The sequence below is a fragment of the Heterodontus francisci genome, chromosome 13 (assembly GCF_036365525.1).
Source record: "Heterodontus francisci isolate sHetFra1 chromosome 13, sHetFra1.hap1, whole genome shotgun sequence".
Classification (NCBI taxonomy): domain Eukaryota; kingdom Metazoa; phylum Chordata; class Chondrichthyes; order Heterodontiformes; family Heterodontidae; genus Heterodontus; species Heterodontus francisci.
In genome coordinates this window covers 78,936,435-78,958,326 of record NC_090383.1, presented here as the reverse complement: position 1 = coordinate 78,958,326, position 21,892 = coordinate 78,936,435, and the positions used below count along the sequence as shown (strand labels likewise).

General features: G+C 43.8%; 1 protein-coding gene across 1 annotated transcript in view; it reads left to right on the top strand.

Annotated features, from left to right (window-relative positions):
• The window catches only part of ush2a (Usher syndrome 2A (autosomal recessive, mild)), a 1,262,450-nt gene that overhangs the window by 1,223,795 nt on the left and 16,763 nt on the right, over positions 1-21,892 (top strand). Inside the window, exons 89-91 of the mRNA XM_068045693.1 lie at positions 5,298-5,510; positions 13,296-13,534; positions 15,030-15,247. Of these exons, the coding sequence (XP_067901794.1) occupies positions 5,298-5,510; positions 13,296-13,534; positions 15,030-15,247 (670 nt within the window). The remainder of the gene's footprint in view (positions 1-5,297; positions 5,511-13,295; positions 13,535-15,029; positions 15,248-21,892) is intronic.

Here is a 21,892-nt window from a genome sequence, read left to right as displayed (position 1 = left end):
GATAGCCCACGGTGTAGGTCTGCATTACATTAAAATCTCAATGTATTAATTTCATGACCCTGCTAAATTAGTATTCATTCTGCTGTGGTTAATATCACTTGCATGTACGACATTTTGTTGAAATAATTGAATACCAATGGCTATTAATTTTCTTATTCATCACATTTCTGCTTCTGAAAATTCTAGAGGTACACTGAATCCTGTCACTGCTGGTGGTGACCTGTCTGTAACAGCCACTTAAGCAAGGGTCAAGACACAGAGCCTTAAAAGAAATTGAATCTTTGATAAAAAGGGACTATCATCTCAGTGAGAGGTATGAAAATATCTGTACAGGTGACGTATGCTCATTGCATATCTTGCTTCCAAAGATCTACAGCCTTAATTACAGTAGGGGCTGAATTTTATGCAGCCGGTGGAGGTCCCGACACAGGGCCAAAAAGGCGAACGGTACCTACTTCGACCATTTGAAGGACCCCTGGCTGCATTTCATAGTGTTCAGACAATTAACCAATCAGAGGGCTGGCAGCTTAGCAGTCCCAGCAGTGCCACCGGGTGTGGTTGCCACTGCTGGAACTGCAACAGTCATCGGACCAGGAATGGTCATGGAGCCTCGGACAGGAGGTAAGTGGAGGCGGGCTCGCCGGGGCCAGTCAGGCAGGCCTCGATGAGGGGTGGGGGTGGGTGAGTTGTTGAGGCCAGGAAGGTGGCCTCTGCTGCTAGAGGCCCTCCATGGGCCATAGACTGCCCAAGCAGGAGGGACTCCACCCCGCACCAGCCAACACAGAGGCTGACTGGTGTTACTGAGAAGCCTCCACACATGGCAGAGAGCCCTCCTTCCTCCACCGCTGGTAAAATGCCAAGGGCAGCAGGATGAGGCACTTAATTAGCCACTTAAGGGCCTTAGTTGACCTCTGCGAGGGAAGGTCATCCTCAACCTTCCCCGCCCCTGACAAAATTGAATGGCGTCAGGAAGGCAATGGCCATTCTTCCCCCTCCACACCCCCACGTCGCCGCCGCCCCTCCCCCCCAACCTTCACTTGCAATTTTATGGGCCACCACGCCTCCTTGCGTGTCCCGAGTGGGCTGATAAAATTCAGCCCGAGAAGTGCAGCAGAATGGCTACAAATTAAGACAGAATCTGGACACCTAGGTACCTGGTATTGCATGGAAATTTTCTAATAGCCTTGTAAGGGATAAAGCTTTTTCCGAAGTCAGATAAGACTATTGATGTTGGAGGGAACTGAAGATGAAACAGATTTATTAAAAAGTCATTTCAGTCCCCTTCCAACACTTTCTGATGCAGTAACCAGCACCTCTGATTGTGACCGCCTTTGGTGGGTCAGTGTCCGAGATTCATCCATAGAAGCATGGTTGCCTGCTCTTCATATAGAAATGAGGGAACTTCTCCCTGACCGCACAAAGTCTGGAGCAAATCCCAATACCTATGCTGGAATGCTGCCCCCAACAACCTGGCTGTAATGTTAGAAGTAGTTTAATGATCTCACTAGGGTTGCTAAGGTAAGACTCCGAACTCCTATATCTTGCATTATTCTCTCCTGAGCTTTGCACCACCTGTAGCCCCACTACACACAAGACAGTAGTGAAAAACTTAAAAAGTTTATACTTTTAGGGCAATAACATGGTGGCATAAGGACGTTGGTGAGAAGGGAGGAGGAACTGTTTGGTGCATTGTGAAGGGATTGATAAACCTCTGCTCAATTATTTGCCAGTACAAAGCTATGGCAGCTGTCGCAATTGATCGCTTCTGCTCTTCCTAATCATTTTCCTGCTCCTGCACTTTTTCCTCCCCAGGTGGTTCCAAGAGTTGGCTCATTTACAGGGTAAAGTTATTGAAAGTGCAGCAGACAACTACCAGTCTGGAGACTCTGTCAGGGCTGTACTGCAGAACTCCTCCAGAATGATCCAGAAAGTGGAACCTCTGCTTCAGAGCTCTGATGGATGTACTGATGAATGCATGGTTCTGATTATAGTGCTCCTCAGATTCTGTGCTCTGGTTCCCAACAGGAGTTGTAAGTCAGGCATAGAGGGGATATTACCAATGTTCCCTTGAAGCTATGCGGCTGCATAGCCGAGCCAACCTGAAAATTCCCATGCAGGCCGCACACAAGTCAACCTATTTAAATTACTGTGTCCGCATGAGCGTGCAAAAATATTTAAAGGGCCCACACATTTACACAAATCACCCACGCACTACAAAAAACAATTAGAGGGTACGTTGGATACCACCTGTCCCAAGCAACCATCCTGACACCTGTCACGACCAGATGAGGCAGGGGTCTAGGGCTCCCCTCTCAGCTTTTGCCTGCTTTGGCTGTAACAGGGTTTAATTTTTAAAACACCGTGTTTTTAGCTTGCTCTCAATGAATCCTTGTTCATTGCTCTCTAATTGTAATGGCAAAGAAATCAACCAGATAGGTTTTCTTAGATTTAAAGAAGAAAGGTGTAAGTTTATTAATCTTAAAACTCTAATTCAGTTAAAACTACCAGAAATACACGATGCGACCATGCTAGCATGCATACACAATAAACACACATGCAAATAGAGACAGAGGAGGAGAAAGAAGGGGAAAGGTTTAAAGTAATAGCTGGAGTTCAGTTACTGGCTTTTGGGTTTGATTGTCTTGGATTGCGGTTATCTTGCAGTTCTCGTTGGGGCCCAATGCACACTTTCAAACTTGTTTAGCTGCAGGAGTCTTCTCTCTTGAGGTTTGCATGGCTTCAGTGGATCCCCTGGAGCTTCGTGAAAGAGAGAGAGGGAGAGACCTTCCTTCTCTGTTGTCTTCAAATTGCAGGCTCCCATCCAACTGTTCTGTGAGCACAATTCAAAACTCCAAGTTGGCCAGCAGGTTAGTCATGTAAGTAACCCCTTATTTAGAACAGCCGCTCCTGCGGTTTGTAGATTTCAAAGCTTTCGGTGTGGTGGGGTGCAGTTCTGTCTCTTACACAGACAAGATGTGGATCATTGTCCAGACCAATCTTTGTTAATTGAATCAGTGAGCAGTTCCCATTGTCTCTTTCTTCTCAACTGTCTTTTGGAATGCAAAGCAAGCTGTCATGTTTCCAGCCACTGTTCTTTTAGAATGCAAATATGTGCAGCCATGTTTTCCAGCCATTGATGTGATCTCTCAAAATGTTTTTTTTTAGTCCAGTAACAGTTTAAAAATTAATGTTCCATATGACAAAATTAATATATCTGTGTGGTTTTCATGACACACCAGACAGTCCAGATGGTAGAGAAAAAGTCTTAAGGGTTGGCACTGGATAAAGGTGACATGACTACTGTCAGGAAACTGAGCCTGAATGACCAGCAGATTGAGGGACTGGAATCCCTCCCTGTTCACATATATGCATGGATCTTGACATAGAGTATGCAAGATAATTTGTGCACAATTACTCTTTGAACTCTTGCTCTATGGAGAAGGAGATTAAATTAATGTTCCTGGAGTACAGAACCTTGGTGACATCCCTGATGCAAACATATGAATTCGGAGCAGGAGTAGGCAACTCAGCCCCTCGAGCCTACTCTGCCATTCAATAAGATCATGCATGATCTGATTGTTACCTCGACTCCACATTCCTTCCTACCCCGGATAACCTTTCACCCCCTTGCTTATCAAGAATCTATCTATCTCTGCCTTAAAAATATTCAAAGACTCTGCTTCCACTGAGGAAGAGAGTTCCAAAGACACACGACCCTCTGAGAGAAATAAATTCTCCTTTTCTCTGTCTTAAATGGGTGACCCCTTATTTTTAAATAGTGACCCCTAGTTCTAGATTCTCCCACAAGGGGAAACATACTTCCCACATCCATCCTGTCAACACCCCTCAGGATCTTATATGTTTCAATCAAGTCGTCTCTTACTCTCCTAAACACTAGCAGACAAGCCTAGCCTGTCCAACTTTTTCTCATAAGACAACCTGCCCATCCCAGGTATTAGTCTCGTAAACCTTCTCTGAACTGCTTCCAATGCATTTTCATCCTTCCTTAAATAAGGAGACCAATACTGTACACAGTACTCCAGATGTGGTCTCACCAATGCCCTGTATAACTGAAGCATAACCTCCCTATTTTTGTATTCAATTCCCTAGCAATAAACAATAACATTCTATTAGCCTTCCTAATTACTTGCTGAACCTGCGTACTAACCTTTTGCGATTCATGCACTAGGGCATCCAGATCCCTCTGCATCTCAGAGCTCTGTAATCTCTCACCATTTAGATAATATGCTTTTTCATTTTTCCTGCCAAAATGGACAATTTCACATTTTCCCACATTCTACTCCATTTGCCAGATCTTTTCCCACTCGCTTAACCTATCTATATCCCTTTGATGCAGCAGTGGACTGCAAACTGCATCATATCATTGTGTTGCCTGTTGCATAGACCCTGGGGTATAGAAATTCAGGGCCACAGTGACCTACAGAGACACATGCAGTGTTGTCATGCTCTAGTGCGGGGCTTCAGTTGGGGCTGCAACAAGTGACACAGTTCTGTGCTCGCTTCACTTCTGAAGAGTAGGTGCCTGATGCACTGCTCCTCAGCTCGACTCTGGCATGGCAGTCGGTTCCTGAAGACCTGTGAAGTCTCAGGTCTGCTGAGCTCTTCCCTGCATCCCTCTGCTGACAGTAACTGCAAGTCTGTGCACTCTTCCTTGCTGATATTGCTATTCCTCATCCTGCAGCCCAAATGATAAACCCAGAAGAACACCCATTAATAACAGCAACAGTGTCAAATCTTAATGACAGAAAATACCTACACCTTCAAAAAGTAGTTAAAAGACATTTTAAAGCACTGTTATTCCAGCCAAAACAGTCAAATGTTGGCCCAACAAGCACTCAGCAGTTTAACATGACTAACCAGGGACTTTTCTTAACGGAGGTGTGATTTTCTTTAATTAGTGCCTGTGATGGCTGCATCCCATCTGTGCCCACCATGATTTACTTAGTGGGTTTAAAAAGTGATGATTCGGGCTCTAGTATAAATAAATTTCAGAAATAGGTTTAATCAGTCTAAGCATCCTCATTTTAATATTGTAATTGTCTCTGCGCTAATTTTAGGCAGGTGCCTGAGAGAACTAAGGGTCACCTGTGGCAACGTGGTGACTGACACACTTCCTGTGCATTTGGTCATGTGGATTGAGCAACAAAAATGGCAAAATTAGGTCCAATTGTGCCCCCTTAGTCTCCATTGGCCTTTCCTCATGTTATAAGGCAAATAGCTTGCACAAGCTAAAACATGAGTTTGATTTTTTTTTAATTTGTGACTCTTACCTGCAGGTAAGCTCAGTGAATTCTGCAGGAAAAACATCCAGCGCATGGAGTCGTTCAAGAACTGGACAAGCCCCTCCTGAAGGCATGTATCCACCCAGCTTTCTTTCAGTGCATTCAACCTCTGCAGTCGTAAACATCACTCCACCTACCCAACCAAATGGAATTATCAGCTTGTACAGACTGTTCGCTCACAGCAAGACCAGAAGTGATGATTTGCTGGTAAGCACTTACACGGTTTCCTCTATCACTCCTGTGTCAGCAGGAAGAGAAAGCAAATTAAATGCACATTTATTTTTATTTCATCTGAAAAGTATGCCTGTTAATGATAGAGGTATGTGTGGCATGCTGTACTATCATTTTAAGCACAATTTTAACCTTGCATACCTGTTGAAAACTGGCACCCTCGAAGACACTGCTCTCTTTCCAAAGGTTTTGATACTAACTTGCTTTTCTGAGTACTGGTAACCAACATAAACCTTCTTTAAATAAGCAGATCAGGCTCTGATGACATCATTGGGCCTTTGTGGGGAAGCCTCTGTTGCTATCTTGCCAACTAAAACTGGCAGGACTTCCCACTGGCCATCTTTTCGCATTTCCATATACTCTCTTGTTGGCTATAACTGTAAACTTAACAACATGCTAAATGGGTACCTAAAATTGTTCAATAATTCTTTTTCATAATTGTATTACAATCTTTTAAAAAAAACACCATGAGATCACTTGTATATAACATCAAGACAAAACTAAAAGCAAAATACTGCGGATGCTGGAAATCTGAAATAAAAGCAAGAAATGCTGGAACCGCTCAGCCAGACCTGCTGAGCGGTTCCAGCATTTCTTGTTTTTATCAAGACAAAACTGATGTGTGACTCTTTTAGCTTTTGTCCCTTCCAAATAAACAAAAGGACTGATAAATGTTTTTCATAAAGACAAGTTCCCCTTTAAAATGCAGTGTCAGTTTGATTGATCTGTTTTCAGACCATCTTCAAGTTATCATGCTTTTGTTGGTTACTGAGAGTCTGGCAGGTTTTGCAACTCACACAATCGGTGCTTACATCACCCTACCATATACACTGCACCATTTCCCAGATCAGATAGGGAGAACAAGGCTACACTGGGGAATCCTATTATTTGAATTGTTTAGAAAAACATATTGTTAGAAAATATTTTAAAACAGACCAGGATAATTCTTGCACTGAATCCAATTCTATTGTAGCTGCCTCCAGTGTGACTTTACTCTTGGACAATGATAAATGAGCGACAGCTTCCATTTATACGTTGCTTTTAAGGAAGGCCTTAAAGGAGGAGAGGAGGTGGAGAGAAGGAAGAGTTTAGAGAAGGCATTTTAGATGTTTGGGTGTGGATGGCTGAAGGCATGGCCATCAATGGTAGAGTGAAGAGGAGAATGGGTACATCAGTCAGATTGGAGAATTCAGAGGTGGGTGCTGTAGGCTTTTATTTCAAGGGGAATGGGATTCAAAGGGGTGGAAGTTATGTTACAGTTATATAAAGCTCCAGCTAGGCATTATTTGGCGTATTGCATTCAGTCTGGGCGCCACACCACAGGAAGGATGCACTGGCCTTGGAGCACAGATTTACCAGAACGATACCAGGGCTAAAGGGTTAAATTCTGAGGACAAGTTGCATAGACTAGGCTAGTAGCCTAGAAGTGCCCATTGGATGATACATCTCAGCATCATCCTGAGGTCCCCACAATCACAGAAATCAGTCTTCAGCCAATTCGATTCACTCCATATGATGCCAAGAGACAGGTAAGGGGCACTGGATACAGCAAAGGCTATGGGCCCAAAGAACATCTGAGCTATCGTGCTGTAGATTTGTGCCTCTGAACTAACCATGCCTTTAGCCAAGCTGTTTCATTACATCTACAACATTGGCATCTACCTGACAAAGTGGAATATTGCCCAGGAATGTCCTGTCCGCAAAAAGCAGGATAAATCCATCCAGCCAATTACTGCCCCATCAGTCTGCTCACAATCATCAGCAAAGCGATGGCAGCTGTCGCAACAATGCTATCAATAACCTGCTCATCGATGCTCAGTTTGGGTTCATCCAGGACCACTCAGCTCTAGACTTCATTACAGCCTTGGTCTGAACATAGACAAAAGAGCTGAATTCCAGCTGTGAGCTGAGCGTGACTGTCTTTGACATCAAAGCAGCACTTGAACAAGTGTGGCATCAAGGAGCCCTAGTAAAATTGAAGTCAATGGGAATCAGGGGGAAAATACTCCGCTAGCTGGAGTTATACCTAGCACAAAGAAAGATGGTTGTGCTTTCTGGAGATCAATCATCTCAGTCCCAGAACATTACTGTAAGAGTTCCTCAGGGCAGTGTCCTAGGCCCAACCATCTTCAGCTCCTTCATCAATGACCTTCCCTCCACATAAGATCAGAAGTGGGGATGTTCACTAATGGTTATGCAGTGTTCAGTTCCATTTGCAACTGCTCAGATAATGAAGCAGCCTGTACCCACAAACACATGCACCCGTCTCTCCCTCACCACCTCCCTGTAAATATCAAGCCCAACTGCTTTGAACATCCCAATGTTTAACTAAACAAATTTTCGCTTCATCCATGACTGGATGTTGGACAAGAAATCTTACAACACACAGACAGTGGCAGGTTCAAGAGAGATGGTGTAGAGGTAGAGCTGGGTGTTGAAAGTGCACAAGTGGGGTGGAATTTAATTCCCCCTTGGGAGTGGGCTTGGAGACGGGGTGGGGGGATGATGGGGCTGTTAAATTAGGGGAGAAGGCAGGGGGTAGAGTGCCTGTCGCCTTCCCGACTACCCCCCCCCAATTAAGTCCAGGGCAGGGAAGGCCGAGGCCGGCCTTCCCACTCAGACGAATTGAGGCCCTTAAGTGGCTGCCGCTGGTGTTTAACTAGGTGGCCTCCCTGTGGGCTGGTTGGGGGACCCTCCTGCTTGGGTAATCTGTGTCCCACGGAGGGCACCCAGTGGCAAAGGCAACCCCGTGCCAATATGCCCCCACCTCGCCCTGGCCTCAAAACCCAATCCCGCTCCCCTACCCCTGTCTGACTGGCCTTGGCGAGCCTGCTCTACTCACCTCCAGTTCAGGGCTGCATGGCTGCTCAAGGTGCTGGGCCACTGCTCCTGGTGGCACTGCTGAGCTGCTGGCTCCCTGATTGGCTGGAAGCTCTGGGAGGCGGGACTCCCTTCCTTAAAGGGATGGGGATCCTGGTGCCAGGCAGTTAATTTCCCAAGCGCTGTTAAATACAGCTGGGGGGCCTAAAAACAGCCAAGGTGGGATTCCCCTTTCTTTCTTGGACCGGCATCGGGACCCCCGCTGCTTGCAAAAAATTCTGTCCATGGAAGCTGGCACCATGTCTGTGGATGATGTCGCCAGTGGTAGTGCAACAGTGAAAGCACAATATTAAAGTGGAATCAGTACAAAAAAACAAACGTTTTCGATAGATAGCTGGATGAATGGTTGGATTAATGGATAGATGGACTTCCAAGTAGGCCTGAAATCTAATTAGGATCCTGGGTAATTGCAAAAGTAGCAGTATGGACTTTATCTTCTCTGTATACAGAGAAGAATGGGTGAACATGATGACAATGGCAGTTCAAATTTATTTCTGTAACACTAGAGTAGAAAACAGTTTTTCATTTGCTGGAAAGAGCATACAGCCAGTGTCTATGCCCACTGAGACTGCATGGATCAATGATATCAAAGCCCTACTTCTATTAGGGGTAATATAAACTTTGTTTAAGAATGGCTGAATCTTGTGAGTTCTGAAGGAAATTTTTGCTCTTTGGTATTTGCTACTGGCTTCAGAGATTTGGAATTTATTTTATCAGTTATACCCAAACAACTATTATTCCCAATATATTATTTTATAAAAACATAAATATTGGTTTCCTTTATGAACATAGATAAGTTTTTTTCCTTGGTATCCATACAAGCAGTGACTTGAGTCATCATAGATTTCATTATTAAACATGTGTCAGTTAATAAATGTTGTTATTTCCAGTTTCAGTCAATGCCCATAGCCAATAGTTTCCCTGGCCAGGACACACAAACAATCTGTTTCCATGCACTGTTCACCAACATGACATGTTTCTTATTCATTAGAAGACAATTTATGGTTTGTTGTGATGCAGTGTTACTTCCCTCAAGGTTACTGCAGTAGCGATCATTATACTCTAATGTCAGCAGTTGAAGTCTGAGGGCATTTTTGCACACAAGAGGTCACTTTTCAGCCCGTGGGTAAATAGCGTGATGATTCTGCAAGGAAATTACAGTTGCAATATGTTTTATTATATTTTGGCTATAGCCATCTGTCAGTGCACAAAGAGCTGTACTCAATCGGTATTATCAGGACAAAAAGCAATAAATAGTGAAAGCATTTGACATCAGAAGGCAATAGCCAATTGCTTCAGCTGTTCAAATCCAGATGTGAATTAACTGACAAAGGCGTCTGCCTGCATTCTCAGAACGTGTGCTGGTCTGTTAATTAGTAACATGCACTATCAATATCTCTGCTGTAAATCGATCCATTTCTAGTTTTACACTTCTGGCATATTTTCAAACATCATTTCACTGAGGCAGTTTGGTGAGGCTGTAGTCATAGAATCATAGAATGTTACAGCATGGTAACAGGCCATTCAGCCCTTCATAGGGCAGGAGGGTCATGATGCTCAATGTGCAGGCCGTTTTAAAGGTCCAGAAAATTGTAAAGGGTGCTGTGCCTCTCAGCCCACTTTCTGATAGTTCAGGCTATGAATGGAATGTCATGGGATTGTGCCATCAAAAGAAGTCTGCAGCAGGTGCACAGAGAGGAGAAGGCATTTCCTAGTTTTCGCACACTGTCTATGCAGTGTTTTTGTTCGGTCTTTTTGGAGCTTTTTGTTTCATTTGTTTAAGTTAAATGTGCTTTATTTTGCATTGCATTTTAATGTATTTGTCCTTTACTTTTTCTCGCTTTGTCACCTACCAGTCACAACCACCACTGGTAGGATGAACATTTCTTTTCTACTCATCATCCTCAGGAAGCTGGACAATAACAATTTCCAGAGGATTCTCAGAGAGAGATCTGCCTGCTCTTAAGGCAAGAAATGTAGACCTACCATCACGCTAACATCTGGATTCAGAGCTCCTGTTGGAGCTCCTTGGTCAAGTCAGTGGAAATTCACTGCATACTCTTGACTACAAATAATTTTCAACACACTGCCAACTTGAGCATTAGTATATCACTGTGTGTCATGTAGTGAGTTTGTTCTAAAATTATTTGAGATATTATGACCTTGAAAGATGTGAATATGACAAGATTTCCCATTCTAAATTTGATCCAGAAAAATGTGCCTTCCTGAGACATGGGTGTGCAAAAGAATCAACAAACAAGATGTAACATGTGAGGATTGGCATGGATGAGGAGTATGTGTAGAAGGCAACATTTGCAGCTGCAATCTTTGGACCATTCATGAAATATGTGGCATTACAGAGTACTGTTTACTTGTCAATTCCTTTTAAGTGTGATGTCTTTTTCTGCATCTGTTCCTAGGTCTTCCTGGTAGTGCATAAAGTATGAGCTAGATTACCAATTCCTCCCAGGAGTGGTCTACTAGTTTCCTCAGGGAAGTGTACCCTGAAGTGCCAAATTGGATAACCCTCCCTGATCCACCTCATGCTAACTGCATGCCCATTTAGATAGCCATCAAAGAGATATTGTACTTCTCTGTCACTTGCCCACAGAGCAGCAGTAAACATTTTTAATATGCACATTGTTCTCAACATTTAATGACCAAATCTTGCTGTACTAATAACTGTAAGTATGTCAGCGTTCACTGTTATTACACGGCAAAACTGATAGAAACTTCTGGCGCCTGCACAAGTGCAGTTAAAAGCTGAAATCCAGAAGTTGCTGTCAGTGATACCCTGCTCCTCTACAGGCTGCACTGTTGCAGTTTACAGTGATGGAATCTGCACAGAGACTGCTGTAATAGTGTGAATTTAGGCTCAGTACACACTATTCTCACTTTAATGACAGATGAAAAAGGTAGGGCCTGTACAATCAGGAGTAGTAAGTGATAATTCCTGCTGTACAACCTCTCTGGCCCTGAAAACTTAATTTTATGCATTCGTGTAGCTCCATCAAAATTCTATTAATTGTGTGTGCTATTGCTGCAGCGCACCATATCCCACATCTGAATGTAGTGCTTAGCCACTTAATTGTTTACTCAAAACAAAACAGATTTTGATCTTGTAAATGCCTAACTGTTACGATCAGGTGAGAAGGGGTCGACGGGTTCTCTCTCAGCCGTTACCTGGTTTAAGCGTAACAGGGTTTAATTTTAAAACACTGTGTTTTTAGCTTCCCCTCAGTGAATCCTTTTTCACTGCTCCAATTGTAAGGCAAAGAAATCAGACAGGTTTCCTTAGATTTAAACAACAAAGATAGAAGTTTATCAATCTTAAACTCTAAGCCGGTTAATGACTACAAATATGCGATGCAACCACGCTAGCATGCATACGCAATAAACATACACGCAGACAGAGACAGAAAAAATAGAAAGAACAAAGGGGAACAGTTTGAGGCAATATCTGTTAGGTATTTCCTGTCCTTTAAGTTCAATGTGGAGTCTTTGGTAAACCTTGCTGTTCATTGGGGCCCAGTTCACACTTCAACTTGTTTCGATGTCGGAGTCTTTTCTCTCTTGAGGTTTACATGTCTTCCATGGGTCTGGTGGCTTGGCGAGAAAGCGAGAGAGAGACAGCCAGATGAGAGACTTGCTTGTTTCGGCTTCAGTTATAGAGTCATAGAGTTATACAGCACAGAAACTGGCACTTCGGCCCATCGTGTCCGCTCTGACCATCAAGCACCTATCTAATCTAATCCCATTTTCCCAAACTTGGTCCATAGCCTTGTATGCTATAGAGTTTCAAGTGCTCATCTAAATACTTCTTAAATGTTGTGAGGGTTCCTGCCTCTACCACCACTCAACCACAGTTGCAAAACTGCCTTCAGTCTTCTTTTCTGTGTGGCACAAAATAAAAACCCAAGTTGGCTAGCAGGTCAGTCATGTGACTAACTGGCTTAACCACTTCTGCATTTGTGGATTGTATTGTTTTAGCTGGCCCTGGAATATGCTTCCTTACACCTTCAATGTCTGGTGATCAAAATCCATTTGGGTTAATTGGAACAGGGAATGGTCCTTTGTCTCCACAAGCAGTGTCTCTTAGTATGCAAATATCCTTCCAGCCCAGTGTCTAGTGATCTTCAAACAAGTCATTTCTTCACTCCAGCAACAGTTTAAAATCAATGTTCATATGACAAAATTAATATGCCTCATTCTTAGCAGATGGGGGTCTGCATGACACTAACCCTGTCCCTTTTCCTCCAGTTGCTGAAAAGCAGTGGGGAGAGGTGGATTTGCTTTGAGTGATAGTCCAGCACTCCAGCTGAGCTTGTTCATATTTATGCACCAGCAACACAAGATAGTGCTTTATGCTGTTAAATAAAATACCACTTACTGCCCAGTGCACATCAACTAATACAACATACTGCGAAGAAATCAGAGAGGTGAATATACTCCTTATGCTCTATTCATGTATCTCAGACTGCTTCCATTCCTTGCAACCTGCATTGCATTTAAAGGATGGAATTCATGTTGGTCTGGAGCACAAATATGCCAGGACATAATTTTCTGCAAAACTATGAAATAGATCACTTTGTCTTTTCTCAGAACTACTGCTTAATGTTGACCATCCCAATTAAAACAAGTTAGCTGAGAGATATGGTCCTTGATACAACTCAATTTGTCTCTATGGATGCTTTTGAAAAGACATAATAATGCTCCATGATATCCTGCATGTGTGTACCTGATGTATTAAGCAAAATCAGCCAACCTACATCATTGAAACAGATTGCTTGTTACTTAAGTCAGCTTTTTAAAATATACTTTGTAAACAATGATTTGGTATCAAAATATGTAAACAAGTACTTTTTTTTGCTTCACTGACAGCTCTCTGAAGGAACATTAACACAGCAAACTATTTATGGACTAGAGCCCTTTACTAACTATTCCATTGGTGTAGAGGCATGCACTTGTTTTAAGTGCTGTAGCAAAGGACCTGTGGCAACGTTTGTTACCCACCCATCAGCTCCTGCCAATCAACCTCCTCCACTGGCTCAGAATGTAAAATCAATGAGTGCTAATTTGCAGTGGAACTCTCCACAGACACCAAATGGTAACATTCAAAGGTAAAAATTACACTAACTGCTTTAAGATATTGAGGAAACGTTAAACTGTATCTAATATAATCTCAATGTCTGTTATAATTTCATATGTGACAATATTGAATGATTTAAACCCACAATTTGAGAAAAGTATTCATTATTTCAAACTAGTAGAGACCCGCAAAACAATTGTGGTGAAATTAGTATCTTTATTGCAACAGCGCTTCTTTAAATTCCCAACACGTGCCATTCCATCATTCCCATGCCATCTCTTTCATGCCATACCCATCCCATTTCTTTCAGCCCTCGCATATCATCCCCATCCCATTCCCAATCCCACTCCTTCTTCCTATGCCATCCCCATCCCCCATTCCATCCTTCCCATGCCGTCACCCCCACACACATGCCGTCCCCCCGCCACACCCACACCTCCCATGCTGTCCATGTCCCTCCCTCACTCCCATATTATCCTCCCCCACCCCATGCCATCCCTGTCCCCTCCCCCACACATGCCGTTCCACACACCCTCCCATGACATTCATCCCCATGCTGTCCCCGTCACCCCACCTCCCATGCCTTCTGCCTCCTCCCAGGCTGTCCCCAGGCTGTCCCCTTCTCTCCCATGCCATTCCCCGACCCTCCCAGGCTGTTTCCTCTGCCCAATACTGTTCTCCCCACTCCCATACCGACCACCCTCCCCGCTCCCCAATCCCTGCAGCCAGGGTAACATGTTGAGATCCCCATACCTTCCACTGTTTTTTTTTCTTCACCAACACCCCCAACCCCCCACCCCCTACAGCTGCCACCAACCATCCCTCCTATGCTGTTCCCACACCCGCTGCCAATCCCTCCAGCCAGGGTAACCTTATTGTTAGGCTGCCCTTACCTTCCACTGTTCCTTTTCTCCACCAATACCCCCCAACCCACAGGAGCCACCACCAATCATTGGCAGCCGCACAAAAGTCACGCACTCCAGTCCTCCACGCGCCCCACATGCCTCTGTGTGCACCAGACTCCCCCCACTAAATTAACCCACCGACCAATCAGAAAAGTGCAGACCGACAAAAACTGTATTATTATTATAGATTTAAATTTTACTTGGGCGTAAAGGATTTCCCGGATGCAACACACTGAGGAAAAGAAGGTGAGTTCTGTAACATATTTCTGATTTCCTTCCACCCAAATTTCCTCAAAATGATGTCCAATTGTTTATGCCCAAATGCAAAGGGAGAAAAACAGTTTCAGCCAAGAAAATACTTTTTGTTATATTCACATACAAAAAATTAACTCATCATGGCATTCCTCGGTCCAATATTTTAACAGATATTAATATGTTCAAATAGTGGACAAAGGAAAGTATTAAGTATTCATCTAATAATACTGCGAAAGATCGATTTTGAGTTTTTATCTTGCTTTTACATATTTTCTTAAACCTACAATATTTGGAATAATTTCACTTTTTCAATATCTTTATGTATTGGAGTTCCATTTCAGTTATTGAACTTCTTTAAATTTCTAGCTATGAGCTCCAGATGCTCACTGCCTGTCCTCAGCCAATACAGCCAATAGCACAGCCCTGTACTGCTGAACCCATTAAAGTTTTATATACCGGAAAAGGCCAGAGCTTCAACTTGACAGACCTTCAGCCTTACACAAGTTATAACCTTAAAGTCATAAGCTACAACTCTGTCGGCAGCACAGCCTCCGAGTGGATTACCATTACCACACAGAAAGAGAGTAAGTATAATTCAACTGGTCAAGTGGAATAATAATGTTCTGTTACACTTGATCCCGCCATAGATGTGATAGTGATACACATATCAAGCAGTTTATAAATAATTAACGTTTGCAACAGGATGCTTGCACATTCATCAGAATTTTATTGTGAAATATTGGAAATTTGTAATTGATGCTTGAGATTTAATGATGTTGAAGTGACTTTTGATATAGATTGGGTTCAAATGAGAATTATGCTTTGCCTTCCATTAAGGATGTTGTACTGTTAGAACACTCTTCTAAATTTTACTAACTTAGTTACATTTTATCCCAGTAGACCCAAAAATATCAAATCTTGTGCTCCAACTAGCATTCAAAGCCTTCTCTCTATCAAACCATCTGTAGCTTGTTATACTGCCTGAGACCTGTCTACATGAATGACTGGTTTAATCTAACAAAAGGATGCTGATGTCACATTGGATTTTGCTTTCTTTTTTAAATGTCGATCTCTTGAAAACACTCAAAGAGATATATGTAAGGTTTTCAGATAAAATAACTAAAATGGACTAGTTGCTTGAATTGGCAACTCAGGATTACTTTAGATGTTGGGGTTTCTGAGAAGTATAGATTTTTGTCCCTTATAGGTACTTTTTTTTTAAATGACTATTTGTGTCTGAGATTGCAAAGTATAATTTCATTCATTTATTGAAGAACATTGAATGATGGATTTTTCTCTGCACCCTCATGTAACTGCAGCAGCTGAATGAGGAAGGTTATGCTCCTCTGGCTCCCTGCCACCTACTACTACATATACAATTTCCCACTGGAAGTTACTCCAAAATTATAACACAATAAATATTATTGCAGTTCACCCTAAAGCATAGCTGGGCACTCTGAACCCTTGTGTGTTCCTGGTATTGAGGGCTGCTGAGGCAGTGGAAGGGTGGTTTAAATGTTAGTCATCTTGCCTAATCAGACCAATTGCAGAGTGATGCACTCACAAGGCAAGATGGAAGATTGAATTACATTTTTTTTAAATATTTAAATGTTTCCTCATCAGGGTTGCTGGCCATACTGTGCTGCAGCAGGAGCTACAATTATTTTAACTAATCCCACCTGAGGTGTGTGACCCAGCAGTGTTGGAAGCACCAGCTGGAATGCCCACCAAATTGATGGTAATGACCTTGACTATGCAATCATCCAGCGTCAGAGAATCTGGATTTGGGGCAGGTCGAAGTCCCGACCCTGCTGAGTTTGCACCACGATAGGGGCTGAAAGGGGCCACCAGTACCAGAAGGCCTGCAAAACAACAACCGTAACTTGGCCTGAAACGGTGTTCCAGAATGTACATGGAGAATAGCGTTTTTTTACATTAAAAATTATTTATAAAAAATATTAAATTAATTCAGAGGTGACTGGCATAGAAACCTTGTAGCTGTCAGAGACAGGATAGGGCATACTATTTCTGTCATTACTAAATATATTTTTCTTGAATCTATGATTACAAATTAATTTAATGATTATCAAATTATTATAATATTTTATTTTTACTTGGGCCCTATTGTGGTAATTGGAACCATCGGAAGATAAAGGACTGGCAGTTTTACAAACACGTCAGTGAGCATTGAATGATTTTTACTATTTGAATCAAATTCTTATAAATTAAACTCTGCTGCTTCTGTCCTTAAGTTATAAGGTGAGGGGGTGGGGTGGGGGAGGAATTATGGTGTTCGATTACCCCGTGCCCAATCCTGTTGAGGAAGATAGCATGCAAACTTTGTGCTGTCTTCTCATCTACATGATTGTGGAATGCAGCCCAGTGCAAAATGGCCAGCATGACACACAACTAATCTGAATCTCTTAAAGACAGCCTGCCCCCCTTAAAGTGGAGGTGCATTCAGGCTACAGGAGCTGCTGGAACAGACTCAGGAAGGTTTTGGTGGAAGGTAGAGGACAGCAAAGGAAGAGGGAGGACTCTCATGTTTTCAGATGCAGCACTGGAGACCTTAGTAATGGAGGTCAAAAGGAGGAGAGATGCCATGTTTCCACCGAGTCAGGAGGCTCTCAAGGCACATCCTGCAAAGAAAATTTGGCCGCGGTGGTTAATTCCCAGAGTCTGGCCCTGAGGACCTGACTGCAGTGATGGAAAAAGTTCAAATAACTCATGTGGGTGGTCAAGTTCGGTGAATACAACTTCAAAGGACATCTCCTACCCACAGCACCACCAACCTCACATACTGCACAGTGGACCACACCCCCATCACTCACCCATCAGCAATCAAGATTCATGCCTAACATTTAGATACTCTCCTCCACTTTCCCAAACTTAACAATGCTACTAGCCTTTCACCCACCTCTCGCAGCTTCCACATACCTCCAGCTATTCGGCAATGGCAGGCACATAACTCAAACGCATTCCAATGCACTCACTGATATTTTTATTTCTCTGTCTTACAGGATTACGTTGCTCATAACCACACTACTGGTGGGGGATAAGCATGACTGCATCGCCTGAGCCTTTTGGAGGAGACTGTGCTCCTCATCATGAGGCCAACTGTGACTGAGGCCATTGCATCTGGTTTCGCTGAGAATATTCAGGACAACAGCCTTATGCCCTTTCTCAAATCTCACTTCACCCACATCCTGCTATCTGGCATGAAGTATAAGCTACAGATGGTGTGAGTGTGGACCTTTTGTTTTGCACCCGCTCTACTTCCTCATCCAAACACTCTCCTTCTGCATTTTTTCTTTCAAATACCCAAGATTTGCCACCGAGCCAGCCAGTGCAGCCTTAGCGTAAAGGGCAGAAGCAACACCAGATCTCTGATGAAGAAAACTGTCACTTGATCTGAGACTTGCAACCAACAGCTCAGATACTGGCGTTGTGTACACCTTAGAGGGTAATATAGAGCCAAGAGCAGCATGTGGTGAGTCATTGGACACAAGTGGCTTGCAACAAAGCTGGGGGAAAGGATAATTCGTGTGCCAGCTCCCCGGAGGCCGAGGTTGCAGATGAGTTCTGCTGCAGAGGACACAGATGAGGACTTCGATGGGGCAGCATACAGGAACAGACAGATGAGCATGCATACTGAAATGCTTGGTGTTTTGGCAGGCCTGGCATAGAGTCTCGTCACTGTCAAGGAGCATGAAGCAGTCTGGCTCCAACTTTGCACAGATCTTTGCGCAGAGCTTAGAGCCCATCCTTTCCAGTGTAGAAGTGGCAGTCAAATCCAGAATGGCACTTGTGGTGCTGGCTATATACAGCATCTGTTGATTGATGTCTCAGCTTCCAATACAGCACCGACAGAAGCCACCCAATGTCTGAGTGCTGCAGTGGAAGCTCAGACTGAGGTCATGAGATCTGTGCTTGTTACCATGCAAGCCCAGCTTGGTGCCATGCAGATTCAGACTGCTGCCATTATGGCTGTAGATACCAGTGCTCAAAAGGGCATGTAGGCTCTAACAGCAGTCCAGCAACCTCCAACAGTTTACTAGGATTGCCTAGGTGCCACCCGAGGGGACTGACAGCATTCATGCCACTCCACCATCGGCCTTGCTATTGCCTTTCAGCCAGCCAGGCTGTTGCCATCCATGCCAAGGTGGTGCAGTCTGAAGCTGGGCTCCAAGGCCCAGAGGTGCTTAAAGGCTTAAAAGATATATTTTCAGGATTTTTGTCTTAGTTACATTCCTTTCCCATTGCACTACTGTTCTACTAGAGTTGCAGATCACCACTCTTACTGTTCCGCAAGAAATCAGACTCTAAAATATTAGTCATGTGAGTGAAGCCACTATCCATTCAATGTAGAAGAAATTGTTGAGTCCGGGGCCTGCATGGTCCCAGTCTGAGCATCCATAAGAGATGCTATTTTCTGGTGATATAAATTGCTGTTCGGGGACTGAGCTGTAACAGCCATTGAGGTGACCACACTCTTATTGAATGAAAATAGAGTGTCAATGCCATGCATGGAATTCCCCATAAATGAATAATGTGCTCCAACATAGTATCTGACAAGTTTTAGTAGTTCGCTGGTAGGCAGCTCAATGCCTTCAACAATTGCTGGAGCACCGCAGTCATCTTTTCTTTAAATGATAGGTCCTGAAATCTGTATCTCTTGTCATATTCAGCAGAGCTAGGAGGTGAGCTCACCCTCCAGAGAGCTCTTCCTGAAAACCTTTATCTGCTGCTGCTCACTTGTGGTCAGTGAATCAAAGTCACGCAGGATGCTGTTTCTGTGGCATGGTAAAAGCAAGTAACAGCATATTGTAACCAAAATTTTTATCATTCTATCTAGTTCTGCTATTTGAGTCCTCCGATTAAATGAAAAAAAGGGGAAGGAACAAGGGTCAGGATGTTGTTTGAAAAATAACCTGCACCTAAGCAGCATCTTTGACATAGAACCATGTCATAAGCAGCATTATGCCACACCACGTTTTCATGTTCAGCAAATTAGTGTGTAACTGACAGGTAAGTAGAAAGAGAAGATGCTGGCAAATCCTGCTCTGATGGGCCTTCAGTTTCTGCATCTCTGATGCTGACTACTCTGTGTCAATGTCAATTGTGGCCTATCATTGGAACGACTGTCCTTAGAGTGACAGCAGGTCCTCTTGTGCTTGTTGCCTCCCTGCTGCTGTGTGCAAGCTTCTCCTGAAAGAGTGGAAGTGGGAAAATATGTGCCCTGGGTACGGGCTTTTAGCCCTCACTATGTAGGGGCCAGCTTTCCGTAATGTGCATGATAACATGAAGAAGCAACAAATGTGGCCAAGCAAGAGAGTAGTTGTGAAGGCAGTAGCAGCTTTTGAGGGGGTGAGGTAAGGCAGAAAGAAGGTGAATAAAGTCCTCCCTACTGATTTGTGGACAACCATGGGAAGCAGAGAAGGGAAGTATTAATTGTGCAGAGGCAAAGGTGGAGTCTGCAAACTATGCAGAAAGAATGAGGGATATGAGCGGGGATCCTGTCTTGGTACTCCTGGTTAGATTATTATACTTTCTAGATGCAGTCAGGTCCTGGAGAAAATGCTCCTTGCATTCACATGTTGTACCACCTCCTGCTATGCTCGTTTATCAACTTGCCCTGGGTACTGACAACTATCCAAGAGGTAGAGAAATTCCCTTTCTCACAAGTTGCTCCACTGGCAGTTGCATATCAAAACATCAGGGTGCTGCTGGAACACTCACGGACCCCAGACATCTTCCTGCAGCTCCACATTCTTGCTTCCCTGTTTTGGGAAAGAAAAAAAATCACCATGGGGCAGAATTTTTCCTGCGAACTTCTGAATCCCGTCATCAGGCTTAAATGGGGTCACAGCCTCGCACCGTGTGGGAAACAGTCATTCAATGTGATTTTCTCAGGAGCTGCCAATTATTTGCCAGAGGTCAGGATTGCTGTCTAATTAAGGACAGCGGGCAGGCTCTCGAAGTTGGAGTGCCAATCAGAGGCCTTCCAACTTGAAAGGAGCAGCAGGATGCCATGGCAGGTAATTGAGGGAGAGGGTGCTTCAAAATGGAGGCACCCTCTCCAACTTTTCCAAAGGTTATATAAAAATATAAATAAATAATGGCTTTTGTAGCCAGGCCACCACTATGGTGGGGGGTGGGCCCAGGGGTTTTGGCAGGTCCCTTTACAAGTGGCCTGTGGGTGCTGCTGCACACAGGCAGGGAGGGTCTTTAAGCTGGCCTGGAGTGCTGGCCCCCTGGTCTGCCGCTAGGAGGCCAACTCCCAGCAATTAAACTGTCCCTTGCCACCTCTGGAAACCTGTAGGCCAACTGGAAAATCCCAGTCAGCCTCCTTCAATTGGCCTTAAACAGCCCTTAATTAGTTTAATCTGCTACCCATCAGGTGCGGACGGGTAGCTCTGCTGCCACTACACTTCCCCCCACCCCATCCCTCCCCCCGCCAATCCTGCCTCTGGAAAAACAGCCCAGGGGTGGGATGATGCTGGGAAATTGGCACACTAGCCAGAAGTACCCATCTGCCTCCGTTCCCAGCCCCGGATAGTACTCAAAATCCAGCCCCATCTATAAGATGCTGCAGCCGTTAGACACCTGCAGCAACACTTGATTTCCAACATCGTAATTCTTGAGCTGACTATAGGCAATACATTTCATGCTGGCAACATCCCTACAACATTCTAAGCAGAAGTGACCTGGAAACTGGGTTGCCCGCTGACTCCACCAGATTGCCATTGCTCAAGTCATGCCCATCTCTTGTCACTTTCATCAGGAATGACCGAAAATGACACTGTCAATGCTGGAGGTGACAAAATCATTCAAACCAAACTCCAGTGGTAGAGGTAGGGCAAGTGACCAATTTTGTGGAAGTAGAAATGGACAGTATTGGTAATGAATATGATGTGGGGTTTGACGGTCTGCTCGGGATTGAATAAGACGACTAGTTAATGCATAGCATGGGTATTTGGGTGCTAAGCATCACTTTAGCAGAATGCAGCCTGGAAAATTTGGCAGAGAGGCCCGTAAAATTTCCTTTTAATGTTTATATACAGTGCTTTAACATGCTTATATTTCATATGTCTGTCAATGCATTATCTAGCATTTTTAATTCTTAATCTCCATTTATCATTAATATTTACATTATGGTTGTTTTTATATGCATTAAAGTCATCTTCCATAAGAATTTAATAATGACTTTCATTAAAAACTCACATATC